The sequence below is a fragment of the Vanessa cardui genome, chromosome 4, assembly GCF_905220365.1.
Source record: "Vanessa cardui chromosome 4, ilVanCard2.1, whole genome shotgun sequence".
Classification (NCBI taxonomy): Eukaryota; Metazoa; Arthropoda; class Insecta; order Lepidoptera; family Nymphalidae; genus Vanessa; species Vanessa cardui.
Window position 1 is genome coordinate 6,241,215 of NC_061126.1, and position 17,736 is coordinate 6,258,950.

The window sequence follows — 17,736 nt, forward strand, 5'->3', positions numbered from 1 at the left end:
CTTCAAGATAGATATTGCTATCTCATTATATATTCTACCGCGAAATTGCAGCACTTAAGATGGTCGTGATCCAGTTTGAATATTTTTATTATTCAGTGACAAGTTATATTTCAACTTAGTTCCAACTACCCTACGTTTGTTAGTACATAGGCGAGTAAGGTATTGTTAATTGCTTAGTACTTATTACAGCCCGCCAATAGATTGAGAATAAAATTAACTAACTAAAATTAATTGTGTATGTATGCATTAGCATATAAATTTATAAACATAATATTAACATATAATTTTATTAATTATTTAAGGTCTCCACATATATATGTACTTTTCAAAATAGTACATATGAAAAAAAGTTTTTCGATAAACTCTACAAAGTTTGAGCATATTGTTTGAGTTTTTCTATTACTAGTGAAATTGATTTTATACCTGGTTTTTAGAAAAATATGCAATCAAAGTTATATTTCGTAACCTATATTTGGGTCTGTACTGTGTGTGTTGGTACTGTGGTCATTGAATTTTTGACACTGACATAAAATTTTGACTTTTAAATCAAACTATACAGAATTACATATTTTAGAATCAGAGACGACCAGGTTTCAGGTCTTATCATTTAAAGGTAATTCAGAAAGGCCTGAAAATGGCTCCAGTAGCTTTAACAGGCCATTTGGCAACTAAAATTATACGTAAGTTGACTTAAATATTACACATTTTTCTATTATAATAAAAATATAAAGCTCTTACATAATTCTCTGCTTATATTTGACATTTTTTTCAACAACAAAAATAAGTTATCTATTATGATTAATTGGAATATAATCATTAACATGCAGAACTTAATTTCGTTTATAATTTTATCCAATTACTAGCTAAAAATGGGTACATGAGTATTGTTTACATCAAGTCTGCGCAATATAGCAATGAAGGAAAACTCAATTTGGCCTCTTACAAGAGAGGAACTGGTGGTCGTAGTAGTTTCAATGGAGTAGTGGCGACAGTGTTTGGCTGTACAGGGTTTGTTGGGCGGTATGTTTGCAACAAGCTGGGCAAAACTGGTACCCAGGTCAGTGACTCCATGATCAATATATAAAATATATTTTTCTTTAAATGTTTCATTTCTTTTTATTATATTATTATACTTTATACAAGCAAACATTCAAGATATTTGCTGGAAGGTCAGGGAAACGAAAGCTGAAGGTGTGCAGGAAAATTCAAGGAAAATTGCAATTCTAATTTCCTTACGTCCTAACTTTTTCATATCACTATTAAATAAAGAATATCATTAATTCCTGTGTAGTCATTGAATCAAAACTATTGATAATGTTTATTTTTATGATTAGATTACTTCTTGTTATGGAGTGTACTATATAATGATATAACTTTGGTTACAATTTGAATATGCACGAAATAGGTGCATATTCAAATTGTAACCAAACTAAGAGTTTAAAAAAATTTACAGCATATGTACCAAAAATGTATACAATTACTACTTTATCTTTCTTTTAAATATAGTGTAGATGGAAAGGACTTACTATTACTATAAATAATTCTCCCAATAGAAATAACTTTGTTGCATTTCTGAACTCTAGCTCAATATGTAAAAATAGATCAAGTAATTAAAGTAATTGTTATATTGCAGATGATATTGCCTTATAGAGGTGACTTTTATGATGCCGCAAGGTTGAAAGTTTGTGGTGATCTTGGTCAAGTTTTGTTTACACCATTTCACTTACAAGATGACGAATCCATTGCTAAAGCAGTCCGTTACTCCAATGTTGTCATTAACCTTATAGGCAGAGACTATGAGACTAAAAACTTTAAGTTTAATGATGTACATGTTGATGGAGCCAGGCGTCTAGCAAGGTACATAAGAGTAACTCTTGATTTATTTACAATACTGCCTTGACTTATCATTATAAATGCATTGAACAGTATTAAACCCTTCCAAATGCTTATTTCAAAATAAACAATTTCAGAATCAGTAGAGAAATGGGAGTAGAGAGATTCATCCATTTATCTTATTTAAATGCCGAGGAACATCCAACTCCTCTTGTCATGAAGAAGCCATCCATGTATAAAATCAGCAAGTACTTGGGAGAATGTGCTGTTAGAGAGGAGTTTCCTACTGCAACAATTCTAAGAGCTTCTGATATCTATGGTTCAGAAGACAGATTCTTAAGGTACTTCAGGTTTATTAGTTTTACCTACAAATGTGTTTATTTGCCGTTTTCATATCACATAAAAATTGGCACATATGCTAAATATATAAATAATAAAGCAAGCTTGACTAGAAAATTACATCAGTTATTTGACATAACTTTGGCTGTGTCTTGCTTTCAATTTTAAAGACATGAAAGCCAAAATCTTGCTTGAAAAATATGATATATTGTACAATGCCAAACAGAACCACAAGAGCCTGAATATAGGGCATATAGTTCTTTGATGAATAATTTAACCAGTTTATTTTTTTATAAAATGTTTTAAACATAGTTTAATGTGGTAATTAAACTATAAACAGATGTAATATCAGCAAATTAAAAACAAAAATCAGAATTCAAAATTCTTAGTTTTGAAATCTATCTTGGCCCTTTTAGTATATTTATATATTTATTATAAAAATTACACCATGAACTTATCACTGAACACTTAAAATTAATATTTGATATAGGTAACATTCAAGGTGATACATCTATATTGTGTAAACAACATATAAGACCTTAATTCCTTAGCCAAAGATGCCACCTTCACTCCCCTGACCTCATCTATAGATAAATGAGACCACTTACTGTCAGTAATCCATTTGGCTTTTTGATAAAAATAAACAAATTATTTTACACAATAATAATTAGTAAGATCACAAAACTAAGGGCCAAGGTCAAAGAATCCTGTTCCTTGTGAATTAAGCTTACATTCCTCACAGAAATCAGAAATATTGTAATATTTTAGTAAGTTTTAATCATGATCTCTTTGTATTTTTTTTAGAGCTTTTGCTTCTCTTTGGCGCATTCATAGCCATATCATGTCACTGTACAAGAATGGTGAAGCAACAATTAAGCAACCAGTGTATGTTGGTGATGTGGCCCAAGCCATCCTGAATGCTGCCCGCGACCCTGACACCAGATGCTTAACATATCAAGCGGTTGGGTAGGTTAATAAAAGTAAACCTTCAATAAAGATTGTTTTCATATAATAGTTGACTACACGTAATTCACTACCTCATTTGTATATTACTTCTTTGTAACAAAAAATATAGTAATATCAGAATATAATGTAGATCTGTTACTAAAATTTACTTGTCATGCTTTTTTCAGACCTAAACGTTATCTACTACGTGACCTTGTCATCTGGTTCTACCAATTAATGAGAAAAGACGAGAATTGGGGATTCCGCCTGATGGACATGAAATACGACCCTCTATTGCCTCTGAAGGTTATGGTGGTTAACATGATATCGCCTGCCTATCCATTTGGAAACCTGCACTGGGAAAGCTTGGAAAAGGTAAAATATAAAATGCTTTCATGTATTATAAAACATATAAATTTCCTAATATCTCCAATGCCTTAACCTTGCCATAAAAATTATGATCAAATCAAATTTGTTGTTACCAAAAGGAAACAAGACTTTCCGATTCAAGTTTTAATGGTATAATAATATATTTTTTGTATTTATATGCCTACCCACTACAGTAAAATAGATAATTCAAACAACTAAGTGATTATAGTGTATTCCAATCGAAAAAGGTTTAAAGATAAATGATAGTTTGTGAAGGTTTATTCAATTTGCAATAAAATATAAACAATTTCAATAGCTCATAATATTTCGGTTAGGTTAGACTTTTTATACTTTCACTGAAATTAACTTCGATAGATTATAACTTACCACAAAATATAAGGCCTGGTCGTGATTGGTCGCTCTTACAATAAGACCGGCAACTCGGAAGAACTTTTAACAGTTGACAATTTGACGCGGGACAGATTAATTGTAATCTAAAGATAGGCGCACACTGAGGCGGGCCGCAACGCATAACAAAAATTCTCCTGAATCAGTTTCATACATTTTGTATGGGCTAACGCACACCTCAGGCTGGCCGCAACGGGCCGCATCGCAACGCATTGGCGCATCGCTAGCCAGGCGTATTTTTGCGGCGATGTTATGCATTGCAATACGGCCCGTCTCAGTGTGCGTTAGCAGTTACTTATTTTTTCAAAACTGGGCGTAATGTTTCAAGAAGCTCAGAATATTTTTCATATGTCATTCTAAAATATTGAAAAAACTTTCTTTCATCTTCTAATAAATCTTTAAAAAGGGAGTGAAATTCACCATACACATTTCTCTCTTTGCAAATTTCTACGTTTTCTTTTTATTTTCTTCTTCATCTCTTCGTTAAACAGCATATTGAATAAAAAAAGCTCTTCGTCAGAACTATCCATCTTCTTAGATAGCCAAAACCTGACTGATTATAAGATATTGGGTTGCGGTGCGGCCCGATGCGCCTGCTATATGCTTTGGCGCAATTTTGCAATGCGATGCGTTGAGGCCCGCCGCGGCTATAGTTTGCGCGAGCCTTTACAGTTTAACTTCGATAGATTACAATATAGAGAAAAATTATTTGACGAGACAGATTATAATCTAACGAATTTTTTAATCTTACGGTGACATATATAATATAATAATGACATTCTATTCAAGAACTATGGTTATTGCACAATATAGCCAAAAAAAAAACTTTGGTATGGAGTTTCTCGTGATCGAAATAGAATAAACTTAATACTTGATGTCAAATTATTTTATCTAATGTGTCCAAAATAACCCTTATAAGTAATGCTTAACTTTATTGTTTAGGAAGCTACTACGGACGTTCTTGTAAAAGGAATGCCTACACTAGAGGATCTTGGAGTCACCCTGACAAACATGGAAGACCAGGTGCCATGGGAATTGAAGCCCTACCGTGCCTATCAGTACTACATTGACAAACTTGGAGAGTTCCCCAGACCTCCTAATCCAAAAGTTCAACCAGCATATTAAGAGAAACTGCTAAATTATATATATTCAGTAAAATGTTGTACATGTCAAATCTAATCCATGTGGTACAACTCTGTAGAATGTTAAAATGAATAAATTATGTTTCGTTTTATTAAATATTTCGTTTTATATCACAATAAATCTACAGATCTTAAATAAGTACATATAACTTCTACATTCTTACATCCAGGAAATCTTAAGAATTTCAGCCTACAGCACTGGCAATTAATAAAAGCTGTAATGTAGGCCGTTAAAATAAATGGACTTTTAGTTTTAAGGGCCAATTTTGTAACAAAGTTGAACGTAATGCCGGTAGATCTTGACGGCGAATTACAGGCGATCTATTTGAGCGAAAATATTCCTGGTTTCCGTGACATGAAAACTTGATACTATGATAGTAAAAATTGTGTAAGCAGATATATGTTAGTAGTATGTCTTGATATATATATGTATATATTTACATTAGTACATAAGCTAGATAACCCATAAGGCTACCAGCGATCATATTCTAACCGCCTGGCCCCGGGAAATTCGCCGACGCGAAATTTCGCGCGGTGTGAACGGCCACGCGGTAAAAGTACTAGGAAATTTTGTAACATCTTTATCGTATACAGGTTTATTAACTGTGATTTGTATTAATTCACCACAAACTTTGAATTAAATAAGATAAAACTATACTGTAATTCTTGAAGTTTTGTTAGTGATTTTTATTATATTCACATAATTGTCATTAACCATACAAAAAAATTTATTACTCATTTATACTATGTTGTTATGTAACCTGAATTATGCACAGTATTAGGTGTACTGTGCTTTTGTAAAAATAAATAATAATAATATTAATACAACAAATTAAATGAATAGCTTCCAGATGTAATAGTCTTTTGTCATTGATATTTTTCAATTACTAATATTGTATTTGAAAATTATATAGCAAATTTTTTTTTTTAATAGGTATTGTAAATTAGACGACAAAGTGTGGATAATTTTTTTTATTAAGCTTAATTAAGGAGCTGGTCTGCCACGGCCAAATCCTCCTCTCTGTAACAATGAACAAATTTTATGTTAAGCATTTAAATTAAGTTACTGTGGAATGGTAATGATTATTTATATGAATTGAAATTTACTTATGTACATGAATTGAACTGTACCTACAATATGTTTTATTTAAAGAAATTTAAAAAAATGTTAAGTAACAAGTCTATTGTTCAATCAGTTTAAGATATTTTATATTCTCATTCTTCTGAAAATATTTATTTAATTGTATGTCAAGAGAAAACTTATTAAAATTAATGAATTATAAATACTCACGAATTCAACTCTGCCAGAGCCAGGGCCAACATCAGCCTTCTTATCATGTGGTGCATCAGGTGTGGTAGGTGCACGACGGTACATGGATCTGTCTTCAGCAGAGCGAGCTGGGGCATCGGAGCGGCCAACAGCACCACGACGGACTGTCTCAATACGCACTGAGCGCTTAAGTGTAGCGGGCACAATTTCAGGTGGCAGATGAAGGAAGATCCTTAGGTATTCAATACCTTCATTTGTAAGATACCTAGAAAAATTTATCAATCATTGTCATGATACTACGAAATAATTTAAAATAGGTACAAAATATTTAGGGAGTTTCTATGATTCAATACAAAACTCAAATGAACAAAATTTTTAGTAGTTATACTTTAAACAACTTAAATCTGTTTTCAGAACATAATATGGTTATAATCACTCTTATGGACTGTCTTGTCATCTGAAGTTATAATTTTAAGCTGGTGGTTTAGAAGCTAACATGACGCATTAGATCATTATTACAATACTTGATCTTTAACTTTTTATTATCGTGATAAATCTACAATAATTAATTGATCTTTGATAATAAATATTATTTCACTATAGTATCCATGCACGAGTACAGAAATATGTATTCAATAAACACAATAGTTCAAGGACAATGAATTCAGTAAGTAGCTTTTAGACTATAACTTTTTACTTTAAAACACCACTGTCACATACGTGTAATTAACTCAAAATAGACTAATAATCAGTACGTACCAGTAGAAATGCCTCCACGCAAATTGTTCCTTCACATAACCTCTAGATTTTAATGATTGCATTGCCTTAATAACTTGAAGGTTGGGAATCTTTTCAAGATCCGGATGCTTGGGTGCATGGTAATCTTTTTTGGCTACCATGACACCCTCTTTGAAGAGGAATTCATAGATCGCAACGCGATTCTGTTTTGGCATCAACATCTTGACCCACTACCTAAAACATTGAGACATTCAATATTATAAACCAAAAGGTTAAGTATTTCAACTTTTCTAATACACAATAATATTAAATATTGATATTTTAACTGCAGAAATATCATTTTAAATACTTTAGAAATAAATGTTTTTAGTGTATTTCACTGATTGTTAGGATAAATTCAGATTTTATTACAAAACACTACCTTTCGCCTATTTTGACAACAGAAAAGAGGTTAAAATTGTTTTACCACAGATTGCCAACACTTTCTGTCATTTATAATTTGACATTAACAGATATTGCCGTTCGAAAACTTTTTTTCTAAAACAGAAAGTTTATTATATCTGGACTTATCAATTCAAACATCAATTTCAAACAACTGCATAATCATTGCTTTTTTTAAAGTTTTGACGATATGTTTTAAATTATTTATGTCTTTCATAGTAATCTATAAAATTCCTTATATAATATGTGACGTGTAGACACCGGCCATACTACATTTTTCGGCAAAAAATCGACGATAACCAGAACAAACTTGCATCTGAAATCGTGTCTTTATCAAAATAAGTCTTGTTTGGCTACAAAATACAACAACAACAACATCAGACTGTAAATTTCCCACTGCTTTGCTAAGGCCTCCTCTATCTACTTTGTTTTTGAGGAGAAGGTTTTGGTACATATTTCCCCACGCCGTAGATTGGTGTAATACTGATGTGGGAGAATTTTTATGAAATTCGACGCATTCAGGTTTCATCACAATGTTTTCCTTCTCCGCCAAACACGAAATATATTAGAAACACAAATTAAGCACGTGAATATTCAGTGCTGCTTGCCTGGGCTTGAACTTATCAAGCAAACCACTTATCCATCTCAGCTTAAAAAAATTGCGACATTCTTACACAAACATAATACAATACATTTTATTTTTAAGCAAACGTGCCTGAGATTGCTATGCCTGATGGAAAGTGACTAAACCGCTATTAGTATATGTTTCGAACCTTCTCCTCAAACGGAAAGGTGGCCTTAGCCTAGCAGTAAGAAATTTACAGGCTGTTGTTGTTGTTGTCCCAGCTTAAGAACAGACTCATAAAGTTAAAACATATTTACATAATATCTAATTTAGAGGCCTATTTTTAACCGTAAACTTCAAAAAAAGGAGGAGGTTCTCAATTCGTCGGGGCCTTTTTTTATTTTTTTATTTTTTATGTATGTTACCGAATTACTCGAAGGTGGCTGGGCCGATTTTGACAATTCTTTTTTTGTTTGAAAGGGCATGTTTTGCAGGTGGTCCCATTGTCAGGAGATCAGGATCTGATGATGGGATCCTGGAGAAATCGAGGGAACTCCTCAAATTTTATAGGCACACCTATAGTGATTTCGTTTTTATTCAAAGTGCCTAGGCCATATGCTCACGAAAAGTGACATTTGATGAAGTGGAACTGATGATGAAGACCACAACTGGTAATCAGAACCTATTAGTAAGTAACTATTTTACAGGTTTAGTTCTATTTCCTTAAGATAGTCGCCAAGCAATTGATGTTAGTAAACATGCCTATGATGAAGTCTAGCTAATGGTGGACTACCAGGAGAATTCCTCAATGATTAACGGCATTGCATCGGGAAAAATGGTATTGTCTAATTGGCGATGAACAGTTAACATTAGGCTATTGTAACTTAGGTAACGCTTAATTTGAGTTGCAGTCCACATCGTATTGAAACGGCGTTGAGTTATGTTTAGAGTCGAAAGCCGAAATGTACTGAGTATAATAAAGTGAATGACAAACACTACCAATTGTAATTATAAATAACAAAACAACACTGAAAAGCATTAAATAAATTTTTATAAATAAAAAAAACCGCCTTCAAAAATGAACTAAAAAGAAAAAAATAATCAGTTACATCCATATCCAATTTACGATTTTTTAATCACCTTTTGAAGTCGGTCTGTGTAACTACCGACGTAAATTCATCATATGTATGACACACAAGGTTTATGATTATGCAAGAAATTATCATATATAATACTTTTTTTTTTAAATAGTTATTATACATACATATAAGATCTGAGATGGCCCAGTGGTTGGAACGCGTGCATGAACGTGTGCGCTCGGCGGTGAAGGAAAACATCGTGAGGAAACCTGCGTGTGTCAAATTTCATTGAAATTCTGCCACATGTGCATTGCACCAACCCGCATTGGAACAGCGTGGTAGAATATGTTCCAAACCCTCTCCGTAATGGAAGAGGAGGCCTTATCCCAGCAGTGGGAAAGTTACAGGCTGTTATTTACTTACTCTAGTTATTACATAAATTGTGTTTGGCTTTTCGAACACATATTAATGTGTATGTATGTGTATGTCACGAGTCTATATGTATTATCTATGCCAAGCGTCGACTGACTGTGACTAGTTGACATTTGTCAAAGACGTCAAATATTAATTAAACTTTCTACGGTATCCTCGCTTCATTATTTGGATACAGAGACTTTTACAGATTTCAAATATTAAATGTAGATTTTAATATATAGTGTACATTATTACAAAACAAGAAAGATAATATGGATTTCCAAAACCGCCCTGGCGGTAAAACCGGTGGAGGAGGTGTAGCATCATGGTCCGAAAGCAATCGCGATCGCCGCGAAAGACTTCGGCAATTAGCTTTAGAGACTATAGATTTAAATAAAGATCCATATTTTATGAAAAATCATTTGGGTAAGTTGCTAATAAAATTAAAATAAATAAAATGTGTGTTTATAGTTTTTTGAAATTATTGATTTTCATATAACCTAATTAATTTGTTACCGTTTTTCAGGTTCATATGAATGTAAATTGTGTTTAACACTCCACAATAATGAAGGCAGTTACTTGGCTCATACCCAAGGAAAGAAGCATCAAGCTAACTTGGCGCGCAGAGCTGCTAAGGAAGCTAAGGAAGCTCCACAACAGTTAGCCCCTGAGAAACCAAGAATTGAACCTAAAAAGTTCGTTAAAATTGGTAGACCCGGTTATAGAGTAACTAAGCAAAAAGACCCAGAAAATGGACAGCAAAGTTTGCTATTTCAAGTTGATTATCCTGGTACAGACAATATTATTAATATATTACTTTTTTTAGTCACATCATAATTGAATGACAAATAAATATTTATTTGAATTTTTCAGAAATTGCTGAAGGTGTCCAACCCAGACATCGTTTTATGTCAGCTTATGAGCAGAAAATTGAACCACCAGATCGTAGGTGGCAATACCTTCTTTTTGCTGCTGAGCCTTATGAAACAATAGCTTTTAAAGTGCCCAGCCGTGAGGTAGAAAAACATGATTCTAAGTTCTGGACCCACTGGAACAAAGACACAAAACAGTTTTTCCTCCAATTTGCATTTAAAATGGAACCACTAAGAATGCCTCCTCCTCCTCCGAAGATGTGGGAAAACCATGGTATTAGGTTGCCTCCACCACCTGGGGCCCCAATGATGGGTGTACCGCCTCCACCCCCATTACTGCCTGTACCCCCACCCCCTCCATCTATGTAATTTAGTTAGGTTATGAATATTAATAAATAAATATAAATTTTCTGTATACATATTTTTTTACCATCTAAGCCTTAAGATAATTGATATTTCACTAAAGTTAAGAGTTTATTTAATTTAATTTAAAAAAAAATTAAAGAGCCTTTTTAAAATTCTAGCCTAATACATAATTATGTATCAACTACAATACAAATGTTATGACATATAAATGATAATGATACGGTAAATATTACAATAACTTTGTGGTTTTTTACTTATTTCACTTATTTTAAACTATAAATATTGCAGTTGTATATATTTAAATGTGCAATTAAATATGTTTAGGGCTTAGTGCTTACCCAACGCCAGTTAGCATGTCCTGCACTTAGGCACACGCGATTTCGTAAACTACAAAATTTTAAGATATAAAAAACGAAAGTAACATTAATAATAATGTCATACTGCTTAACGGACTCTTCCGTTTAGACGAGGACACGCTACTTCATAGTGTTTGTGAGTACAAATGAAAAATGCTAATCTGCAACATGCCGGTTTTTCAACCGACTTCAAAAAGGAGGAGGTTATCAATTCGTCTGTATTTTTTTTCAAAACGTCTTTACCGCCATGACAGAGTTAGGTACATAAAATTAACTTGTGTTTAAATTTACTGCATAGAGTAAATTCGTTGTCGCCCAAGGCATCGCTCGTGTTTTACGGGTTGATGGTTGTTTTAGATATAAAAAGTAGATATGCCCGTCGTTGAGGTTCATACAAAATTAGGTTCAGTGGTTTGGTTATGAAAGAGTGACAGACAGAGATACTTTCGCATTTACGATACTAGTATAGATCATTTACGATTCCGCTAGCAATAAAATTACAAATTGGTGTTTTTGATTGAAGTAGAATATCGGGTACCTTAGATATAAAGTTTTTTAGATTTTCATAATTTTTTATCAAGAAAGTTTATTTGTTAAATATATTTGTCATTCTACATGATACAATGTTAGTAAATAACTGTTTATTTTTATATAACAAGCAAATAAGAACAAAAATCTTTTCATCTGACTATATTATATATGAGAAGAATAGGGTACTTTCGGTAATAAAATATAAATTATGAAAGTTGATAAAACTTAAAGATTATATGGAAATATACTTAGAAACTCTGATTTGAGTCATAAAAGCATACTATTACTTTATTATACTAAATTAAAAAGTCGTAATTTTTAATCTACATGTTACATGAACTAAAACACGAGCCGCCATGGTGTGACGTAAGTGCGGCAAATACGGTCGGTTCAGTGTTAAGTTATCAACAGTTAAACTATATCTATCGACTTTAACTTCTGGGATTTACTTTAAAATGTTAAATTAAGTTAATAGTTTTTTTTTAATTAATGAAATAAAAAAAATCGAAGTAAATTTTATTTGTACGTGTATTTATTAACATACAAACGGCATTTGTAAAATTAGAATCATCATCATCATCAGCCTGTTTTTGTCCACTCTTGGCCTCTCTATGTGCACGCCACTGTGGACTTTCACCGGCAATTCGCATCCAGCTCCTGCCTGCTGCCTTGCATACATTGGTTGGTTTTGGTTCTTTGACGGATTACCTCATTTCTGATGTGATCCCTCAGTGAAACGCCGAGCATAGCCCTTTCTAAAGCATGCCGAGCGACTTTAAACTGGTAGACCAGCCTTGTCGTGAGTGTCCACGTTTCGGCTCCAAATATCATGATGGGTAGGACGCACTGGTTAAAGACTTTCGTCTTGAGGCACTGTGGGATCGACTATGTAAAAATTCGATGTAACTTCTCAACTGCCCAACCTAGCTGAATTTTTCTATTCACCTCGTCCTCAAGGTTGGTTCTACCTAATCGCAGAGTCTGCCCGAGGTAGACATATTTTTGAACAACTTCGAGAACGGTATCGTGTATCGCAGTCGGTTCCGGTAGAACATGTTCTATGAATATGGAAAGGGTTGGCTGTGGGCTGGTCATATTTGTCGTAGAACTGACAACCGTTGGGGTAAACGTGTTCTAGAGTGGAGACCGCGTCTCGGTAAACGTAGTGTAGGACGTCCTCTGGCATGTTGGAGTGACGATATACACAAGACGGCAGGCAGGAGCTGGATGCGAGTCGCAGGAGAAAGACCACAGTGGCGTGCACTTGGAGAGGCTTATGTCCAGCTGTGGACAAAAATGGGCCGATGATGATGATTATGGTGCCGTATCCGGTCCGAAACACGGCCTGTTCCGAGGGTTGGAATTCGTCAAATCTTCGCGCAAGGCGGTTTGTGATGACTCTTGAAAACAGGTTATAGACGTGGCTCAGTAGGGATATGGGACGATAGTTCTTCAGCGGGGCCTCCTTTTTGAAGAACAGGACGACCACACTCCTACTCCACGCCTCCGGAGAGGAAAAAAACAGAATGTCTGTCGTATTTATGAATATGGACTGTTATTTATACAGGTGTGACATCATCAAAATGACTGACAGCGTTTTTTGCGGGAATAAAAAGGTTTAAATTTTATTATCATTCGCAAGAAAAGGTGCTTATTTTGGCCAAATATATTTTTGTGGTTTTTATGAGGATATACAACATATACAAATAAACTGGCAATAGAATACAACAATACTAAGAGATAGGGAACCCATAAAGACTGGCGCCGTAATGTTTTACATAACATACATAACGTTTACACCTACCCATAAGAAGTGAACGTAAAAGATGATTAACTAAAATTAATAAGTTTTATAGTCTTTGGAGTTTTATGAATAACAGTTTTTTTTATAAACTTCTTTAAGTTTAAGTTCTTTAAGTCTTAAAAAATTATAATTCCGTATTTTTTAACTGGTCACCCTATATTTCAATAATTCAAAGCGTGATTTGGAACGTAGATTTAACGGTCACTGACTGAGCGTTAAGGAATTGAATACAAAAGAAATCAAAACAAAGGTTTCGTCCTTTTATTTTCGCGCGCGATTTCTGGCAGCCAGTAGACATTAAACAGTATATGCTCTAGTTTACGGTGAAATTATTAAATTTAATTGTTTGGTTACTATTATAAGAATTAGGAAGATTTTTAATTTATTTAGTTAAAGAATTAATAAAAGTATACATATTAATTGAAGTATGTTCTCGAAAGCTAAAAGATTTGAACCATCAGGTAAGTACATTTTCTATACTATAAAACTTATTAAACATTAATTTAACTAGCTAATTACCTCAAATTTTACGCGTACAGTATAATTGGGTAATACGTGTTGGGAACTTAAAAATTTTACTTTCATGCTTTGACCGTCTCAACCTATTATAAAGCATTAAAACTAAGTTTTATAGTAAGCTACCTCATAGTACATCTATTACGCGAAGGAAACCGCGTGGAGGAACTAGTTTGTAATAATTTACTTTTCTCAAAATCTCATATCGCAAAATCATCGCACTTTATTGTTGTTTCTATATTTCGCAGCATTAATCAAAACTCAATCAAAAGTTTTACCTAAACGAGATATAGAGAAGAACCAGAGTAAAGCGCCTGTTGTTACGAAAAACAAAGTGCCTACCTCAACACCTTCAAAGGAAAACTTTGATGTGAAATCTCAATGCAGTTCAGTTACAAGTACCAAATCATTTAAAACTGTAAGTAAAGTTTTCTATAGATATGAAAATATATAGATTTTCAATATAAAAAAAATAATTAAAAATTATTTAATGATATAAAAAAGTGGATCAATAAATTAATCTTTAATTTTCAGCCTAGGCCTATAAAGCATTCAAGTACTACAAGTAAAACATTAACTGGTAGCCTCAAGAAAACATTGTTACCACCTAACAAAAATTTGCCTAAAAATAATGACACGAAAGATCAAGAAGAACTCATCAAAGCTTATCAAGTTGAAATAAGGTTTTTTTTTATTCTTTTATTTTTAAGGGGCCTTACATATGTAGGCAGCCTATATGTCGGCCCCATCGTTAAGTGGAAATAAGGTTGCATATTACATAAATTAACAATATCTTATTTAATTTTACTAATTTCTAACAGTTATTTTACAATTTCGTATTACAATAAACAATATGCAATAAACTTATTTGTAAAAGGATTTCATTACAGAGTACTGCTTAGAAAAAGATAATAATTTTATATTTTAAAAATGTAGAGCATAATATTACATATTTGTTCGAGTTCTTGGTATATTAAGTATGTCTTGGTACATACATTTTTCGTCTAAACAATATATATAACATATTTTAAACTTTTAGGAACAAAGATTGCACTATAACTGAATATAATAAACAAATAGATGAGCTCAAAAACGAAATAGCTAGTTTACAAAAAATATTACAAGAAAACAACAATTGTGAAGATGTTGAGAAAATCAATAAGAAGCTGGGTATGATAATTATTAGTGATGAACAACCAAACAAAAACAATGAAATATTGACTGAAGCTAATGTAATTACTGTTATTAATAATTTAAAGTCTGAGATATTCGAATTACAAAAGCAATGTGAAAAATTAGAAAATGAAGTCAGCTATAAGCAAGTTGAACTTACATCTCTTGAGGAAGTTATCACAATTAGAGATAGCTTGTGTACAGATCTTCAGAAAAAGCTTACAGATGTAGAAACTTGTTTGGAAGAAACTCACCAAAGATTAGAAATGGTCAAGGGGCATCATGCTTTGGCTCTAGAGGCAAATGAGAGTATCCGACGCGAGTACAAAGCTGAGTTAGAAACACTCAAAATAAAACTTGATGAAGAAAAGCAAGCAATTGTTGCTAAATCTAAAGCTGACCAAGAGAATTTGAAACTAAAGTACAGTTCTTTAATAGATTCAATTAAAAATCAACTTAAAAAAGAAAAAGATGATAAGATACAGGAGTTGCTTCATGCTCTGGCTGCAAAAGATAAAGAAATGAAAGCTAAATTAGATCAAATTGATGAAGCAACACAAGAAAAGTTGAAACTCTGTGAAATACAGTTTGAGGAACGTAGTAGACATTTACAGGAGCACTGGACACAACAGCAAAGAGAAATACAGTGCTTAGAAGCTGAGATAAGAGATTTAAAACATTCATTAAATATAAATGAAGAAAAAAATGTTGCTTTAAATAAGGAAATTAAAAATATGCAAAATGAAAATGATATTTTGAGAAATGAAAAGAAGACTTTGATGCAGGATCTAGAAGTTATGAGAGATGAATCAAAGAAGAAAGTTATAGATTATGAAAATGAAATCAATAAATTGACAGTGGAGGTTGACAGAGCTATTAAGGAAAAAAATAAATTTGAAATGTCCTTATCAGTTACAAGAGATATTGTACAAGTTTTAACTATGCGTTTAAGAGAATCTGACAATGAATTAGAGCACTTGGAAAGCCAAGTTCAAACTTTGACTAATTCAAAAGAGGTTTTAGAGTCGGAATTAGCGACATTTAAGAATACACTTAATAACACAGTCTTGGAATGTAATGAATACAAAGAAGCTCTTGTGAATATACTGAAATCTAAAGCAGCTTTGGCTAAAGAGCACAATCGAATTATGGAACATAATGTGTCTCTCATAGAAAGTTTACAAAATGTTGAAAAGGAAGCTTATCGTGAACTTGGCTCTATAAAAAACGAGCTAATAGAAGATGTAGAAATTATTAAAAAAGAATCAAAATCTCAAATACAAATGTTGAGGGAGGAGGTGAGAATCTCATCGATCACACTTTTCATCTATTATAAAATATTTTAATGAAGTTTCGTCTTTATTTATTAACTTATATTATAGGTGGAAAAGAAACGCGTTTTGTGTCAGTTAGCGACAGAGCATGCTGGACAAGCTACGGCAGCAGCAGAACAGTCTCGTGTACTACTGGCACAGGCAGCTGCGGAGATATCGCGACTCGAGAGCGAAAATCATTGCATCCAACAGCAGGTATGTATAATTAATAATAATACATTATATATTCAAGAAATTATAATATTCATTATGGATTCTCGAAAAAAACAGCGTATAAAAAGTCGTAGAAACTGCTATCGGAAGATTGGGTGTATAAGTGATCAAAACTTGCACACATCTTAATATGCAAGTATACAAGTTTACTACATGTGCAAAGGCAATGTGCTAAATATAAATCAATTACCTATTTAATTAGTCAGTTAAGAGCGTCATTTTTTTTTTTCTAGGAAGTATCCTGGCATTACCTATAATTAATTTTTATTTCTAGCTACAGAGTAATTTATTTATAAAATATTAATCAGTGACCTTTTTTTTTAATTGTAACAGATTCAAGATCAACAATCTTTAGTCGTTGAATTGTCACTACTGCGACAAGAGAATGAGGAATTGACAATGACCGTTGCAAAACAATCTTCTGTTATGGATAAACTGAGAAAAGATGCAGAACAAGTACAGATGAAACCTAAATCCCCTTCTGTAATACGTAAAAGTCATAAAATTGGAAAGGAGAACATGCAAGTTATTTCTCCTCTTAGGGAACGTAACCATTAATTATGAAAACAAGGAATGTTGTGAACTTGGTCATATTAATGTCAAAATGTTGACAAACTTTTTCACTGCCGATTACCGAAATTTGTTTCTAATTGTCGTTTATTTATTTATGTTTTAATTTATTGGCATGTTACACTCCAATTAGGAAATTACGTAATGTATTTTTTATTTATTGTAATCATAATATTAATAAGTTTGATTTGAAATATAGACTCAAGCAGATATGGTTTTTCATTTCTCATGTAATATAAAAGTAACGTAGTTATTTTCAACTTTTACTGCATAATATAAAAGGAAGAAAGTAACGAAAGACCGATTTCGACAATTTTATCGAATCGTTGACTACTAGCGATGTTCTGACATGAGCATGAGTTCAGCCTCTTCACAAGACAAAGTTTTTACTTTTTCATCACAAAATCTCACAAGCATCTAATAAGTCCATTCAATTGTGCCAATGGATTTTTTTTTAA

General features: G+C 32.7%; 4 protein-coding genes across 4 annotated transcripts; 3 read left to right on the forward strand and 1 right to left on the reverse strand.

Moving 5' to 3' along the window:
• Positions 1-521: 521 nt before the first annotated feature.
• LOC124544317 (NADH dehydrogenase [ubiquinone] 1 alpha subcomplex subunit 9, mitochondrial) lies at positions 522-5,133 on the forward strand. The gene is made up of 7 exons (XM_047122814.1): positions 522-680; positions 864-1,057; positions 1,634-1,857; positions 1,971-2,174; positions 2,977-3,138; positions 3,306-3,492; positions 4,837-5,133. Exons 1-7 carry the CDS (start codon positions 635-637, stop codon positions 5,017-5,019), a joined length of 1,200 nt encoding a protein of 399 aa, XP_046978770.1. The 5' UTR covers positions 522-634; the 3' UTR covers positions 5,020-5,133.
• An 860-nt stretch (positions 5,134-5,993) lies between these two features.
• LOC124544440 (40S ribosomal protein S10) lies at positions 5,994-7,597 on the reverse strand. The gene is made up of 4 exons (XM_047122995.1): positions 7,466-7,597; positions 7,066-7,278; positions 6,328-6,571; positions 5,994-6,057 (listed from the first exon to the last, which is right to left on the reverse strand). Exons 2-4 carry the CDS (start codon positions 7,263-7,265, stop codon positions 6,022-6,024), a joined length of 480 nt encoding a protein of 159 aa, XP_046978951.1. The 5' UTR covers positions 7,266-7,278; positions 7,466-7,597; the 3' UTR covers positions 5,994-6,021.
• Positions 7,598-9,662: 2,065 nt separating this feature from the next.
• Positions 9,663-10,832, forward strand: LOC124544133 (splicing factor 3A subunit 2). The gene is made up of 3 exons (XM_047122584.1): positions 9,663-9,969; positions 10,070-10,333; positions 10,417-10,832. Exons 1-3 carry the CDS (start codon positions 9,816-9,818, stop codon positions 10,782-10,784), a joined length of 786 nt encoding a protein of 261 aa, XP_046978540.1. The 5' UTR covers positions 9,663-9,815; the 3' UTR covers positions 10,785-10,832.
• Positions 10,833-13,633: 2,801 nt separating this feature from the next.
• On the forward strand, positions 13,634-17,482 carry LOC124544482 (golgin IMH1). The gene is made up of 6 exons (XM_047123063.1): positions 13,634-13,933; positions 14,237-14,406; positions 14,523-14,671; positions 15,028-16,459; positions 16,544-16,690; positions 17,042-17,482. The coding sequence occupies exons 1-6, from the start codon at positions 13,900-13,902 to the stop codon at positions 17,264-17,266; spliced, it is 2,157 nt and encodes a 718-aa protein (XP_046979019.1). The 5' UTR covers positions 13,634-13,899; the 3' UTR covers positions 17,267-17,482.
• The last annotated feature ends 254 nt before the right edge of the window (positions 17,483-17,736 follow it).

Bases quoted from the DNA above. Each gene is read 5' to 3' on its own strand.
- LOC124544440 (XM_047122995.1), bottom strand. From the start codon at position 7,265: ATGTTGATGCCAAAACAGAATCGCGTTGCGATCTATGAATTCCTCTTC. The intron at 6,572-7,065 runs GTACGTACTGAT...AAATTTTTCTAG, and splicing joins GCGTGGAGGCATTTCTACTG to GTATCTTACAAATGAAGGTA. The intron at 6,058-6,327 runs GTGAGTATTTAT...TCATTGTTACAG, and splicing joins GCTCTGGCAGAGTTGAATTC to AGAGGAGGATTTGGCCGTGG.
- LOC124544482 (XM_047123063.1), top strand. From the start codon at position 13,900: ATGTTCTCGAAAGCTAAAAGATTTGAACCATCAG. The intron at 14,407-14,522 runs GTAAGTAAAGTT...TTTAATTTTCAG, and splicing joins GTACCAAATCATTTAAAACT to CCTAGGCCTATAAAGCATTC. The intron at 16,460-16,543 runs GTGAGAATCTCA...CTTATATTATAG, and splicing joins TACAAATGTTGAGGGAGGAG to GTGGAAAAGAAACGCGTTTT.
- LOC124544133 (XM_047122584.1), top strand. From the start codon at position 9,816: ATGGATTTCCAAAACCGCCCTGGCGGTAAAACCGGTGGAGGAGGTGTA. The intron at 9,970-10,069 runs GTAAGTTGCTAA...ACCGTTTTTCAG, and splicing joins TTTTATGAAAAATCATTTGG to GTTCATATGAATGTAAATTG. The intron at 10,334-10,416 runs GTACAGACAATA...TGAATTTTTCAG, and splicing joins ATTTCAAGTTGATTATCCTG to AAATTGCTGAAGGTGTCCAA.
- LOC124544317 (XM_047122814.1), top strand. From the start codon at position 635: ATGGCTCCAGTAGCTTTAACAGGCCATTTGGCAACTAAAATTATAC. The intron at 1,058-1,633 runs GTCAGTGACTCC...GTTATATTGCAG, and splicing joins TGGGCAAAACTGGTACCCAG to ATGATATTGCCTTATAGAGG. The intron at 1,858-1,970 runs GTACATAAGAGT...AAACAATTTCAG, and splicing joins GGAGCCAGGCGTCTAGCAAG to AATCAGTAGAGAAATGGGAG.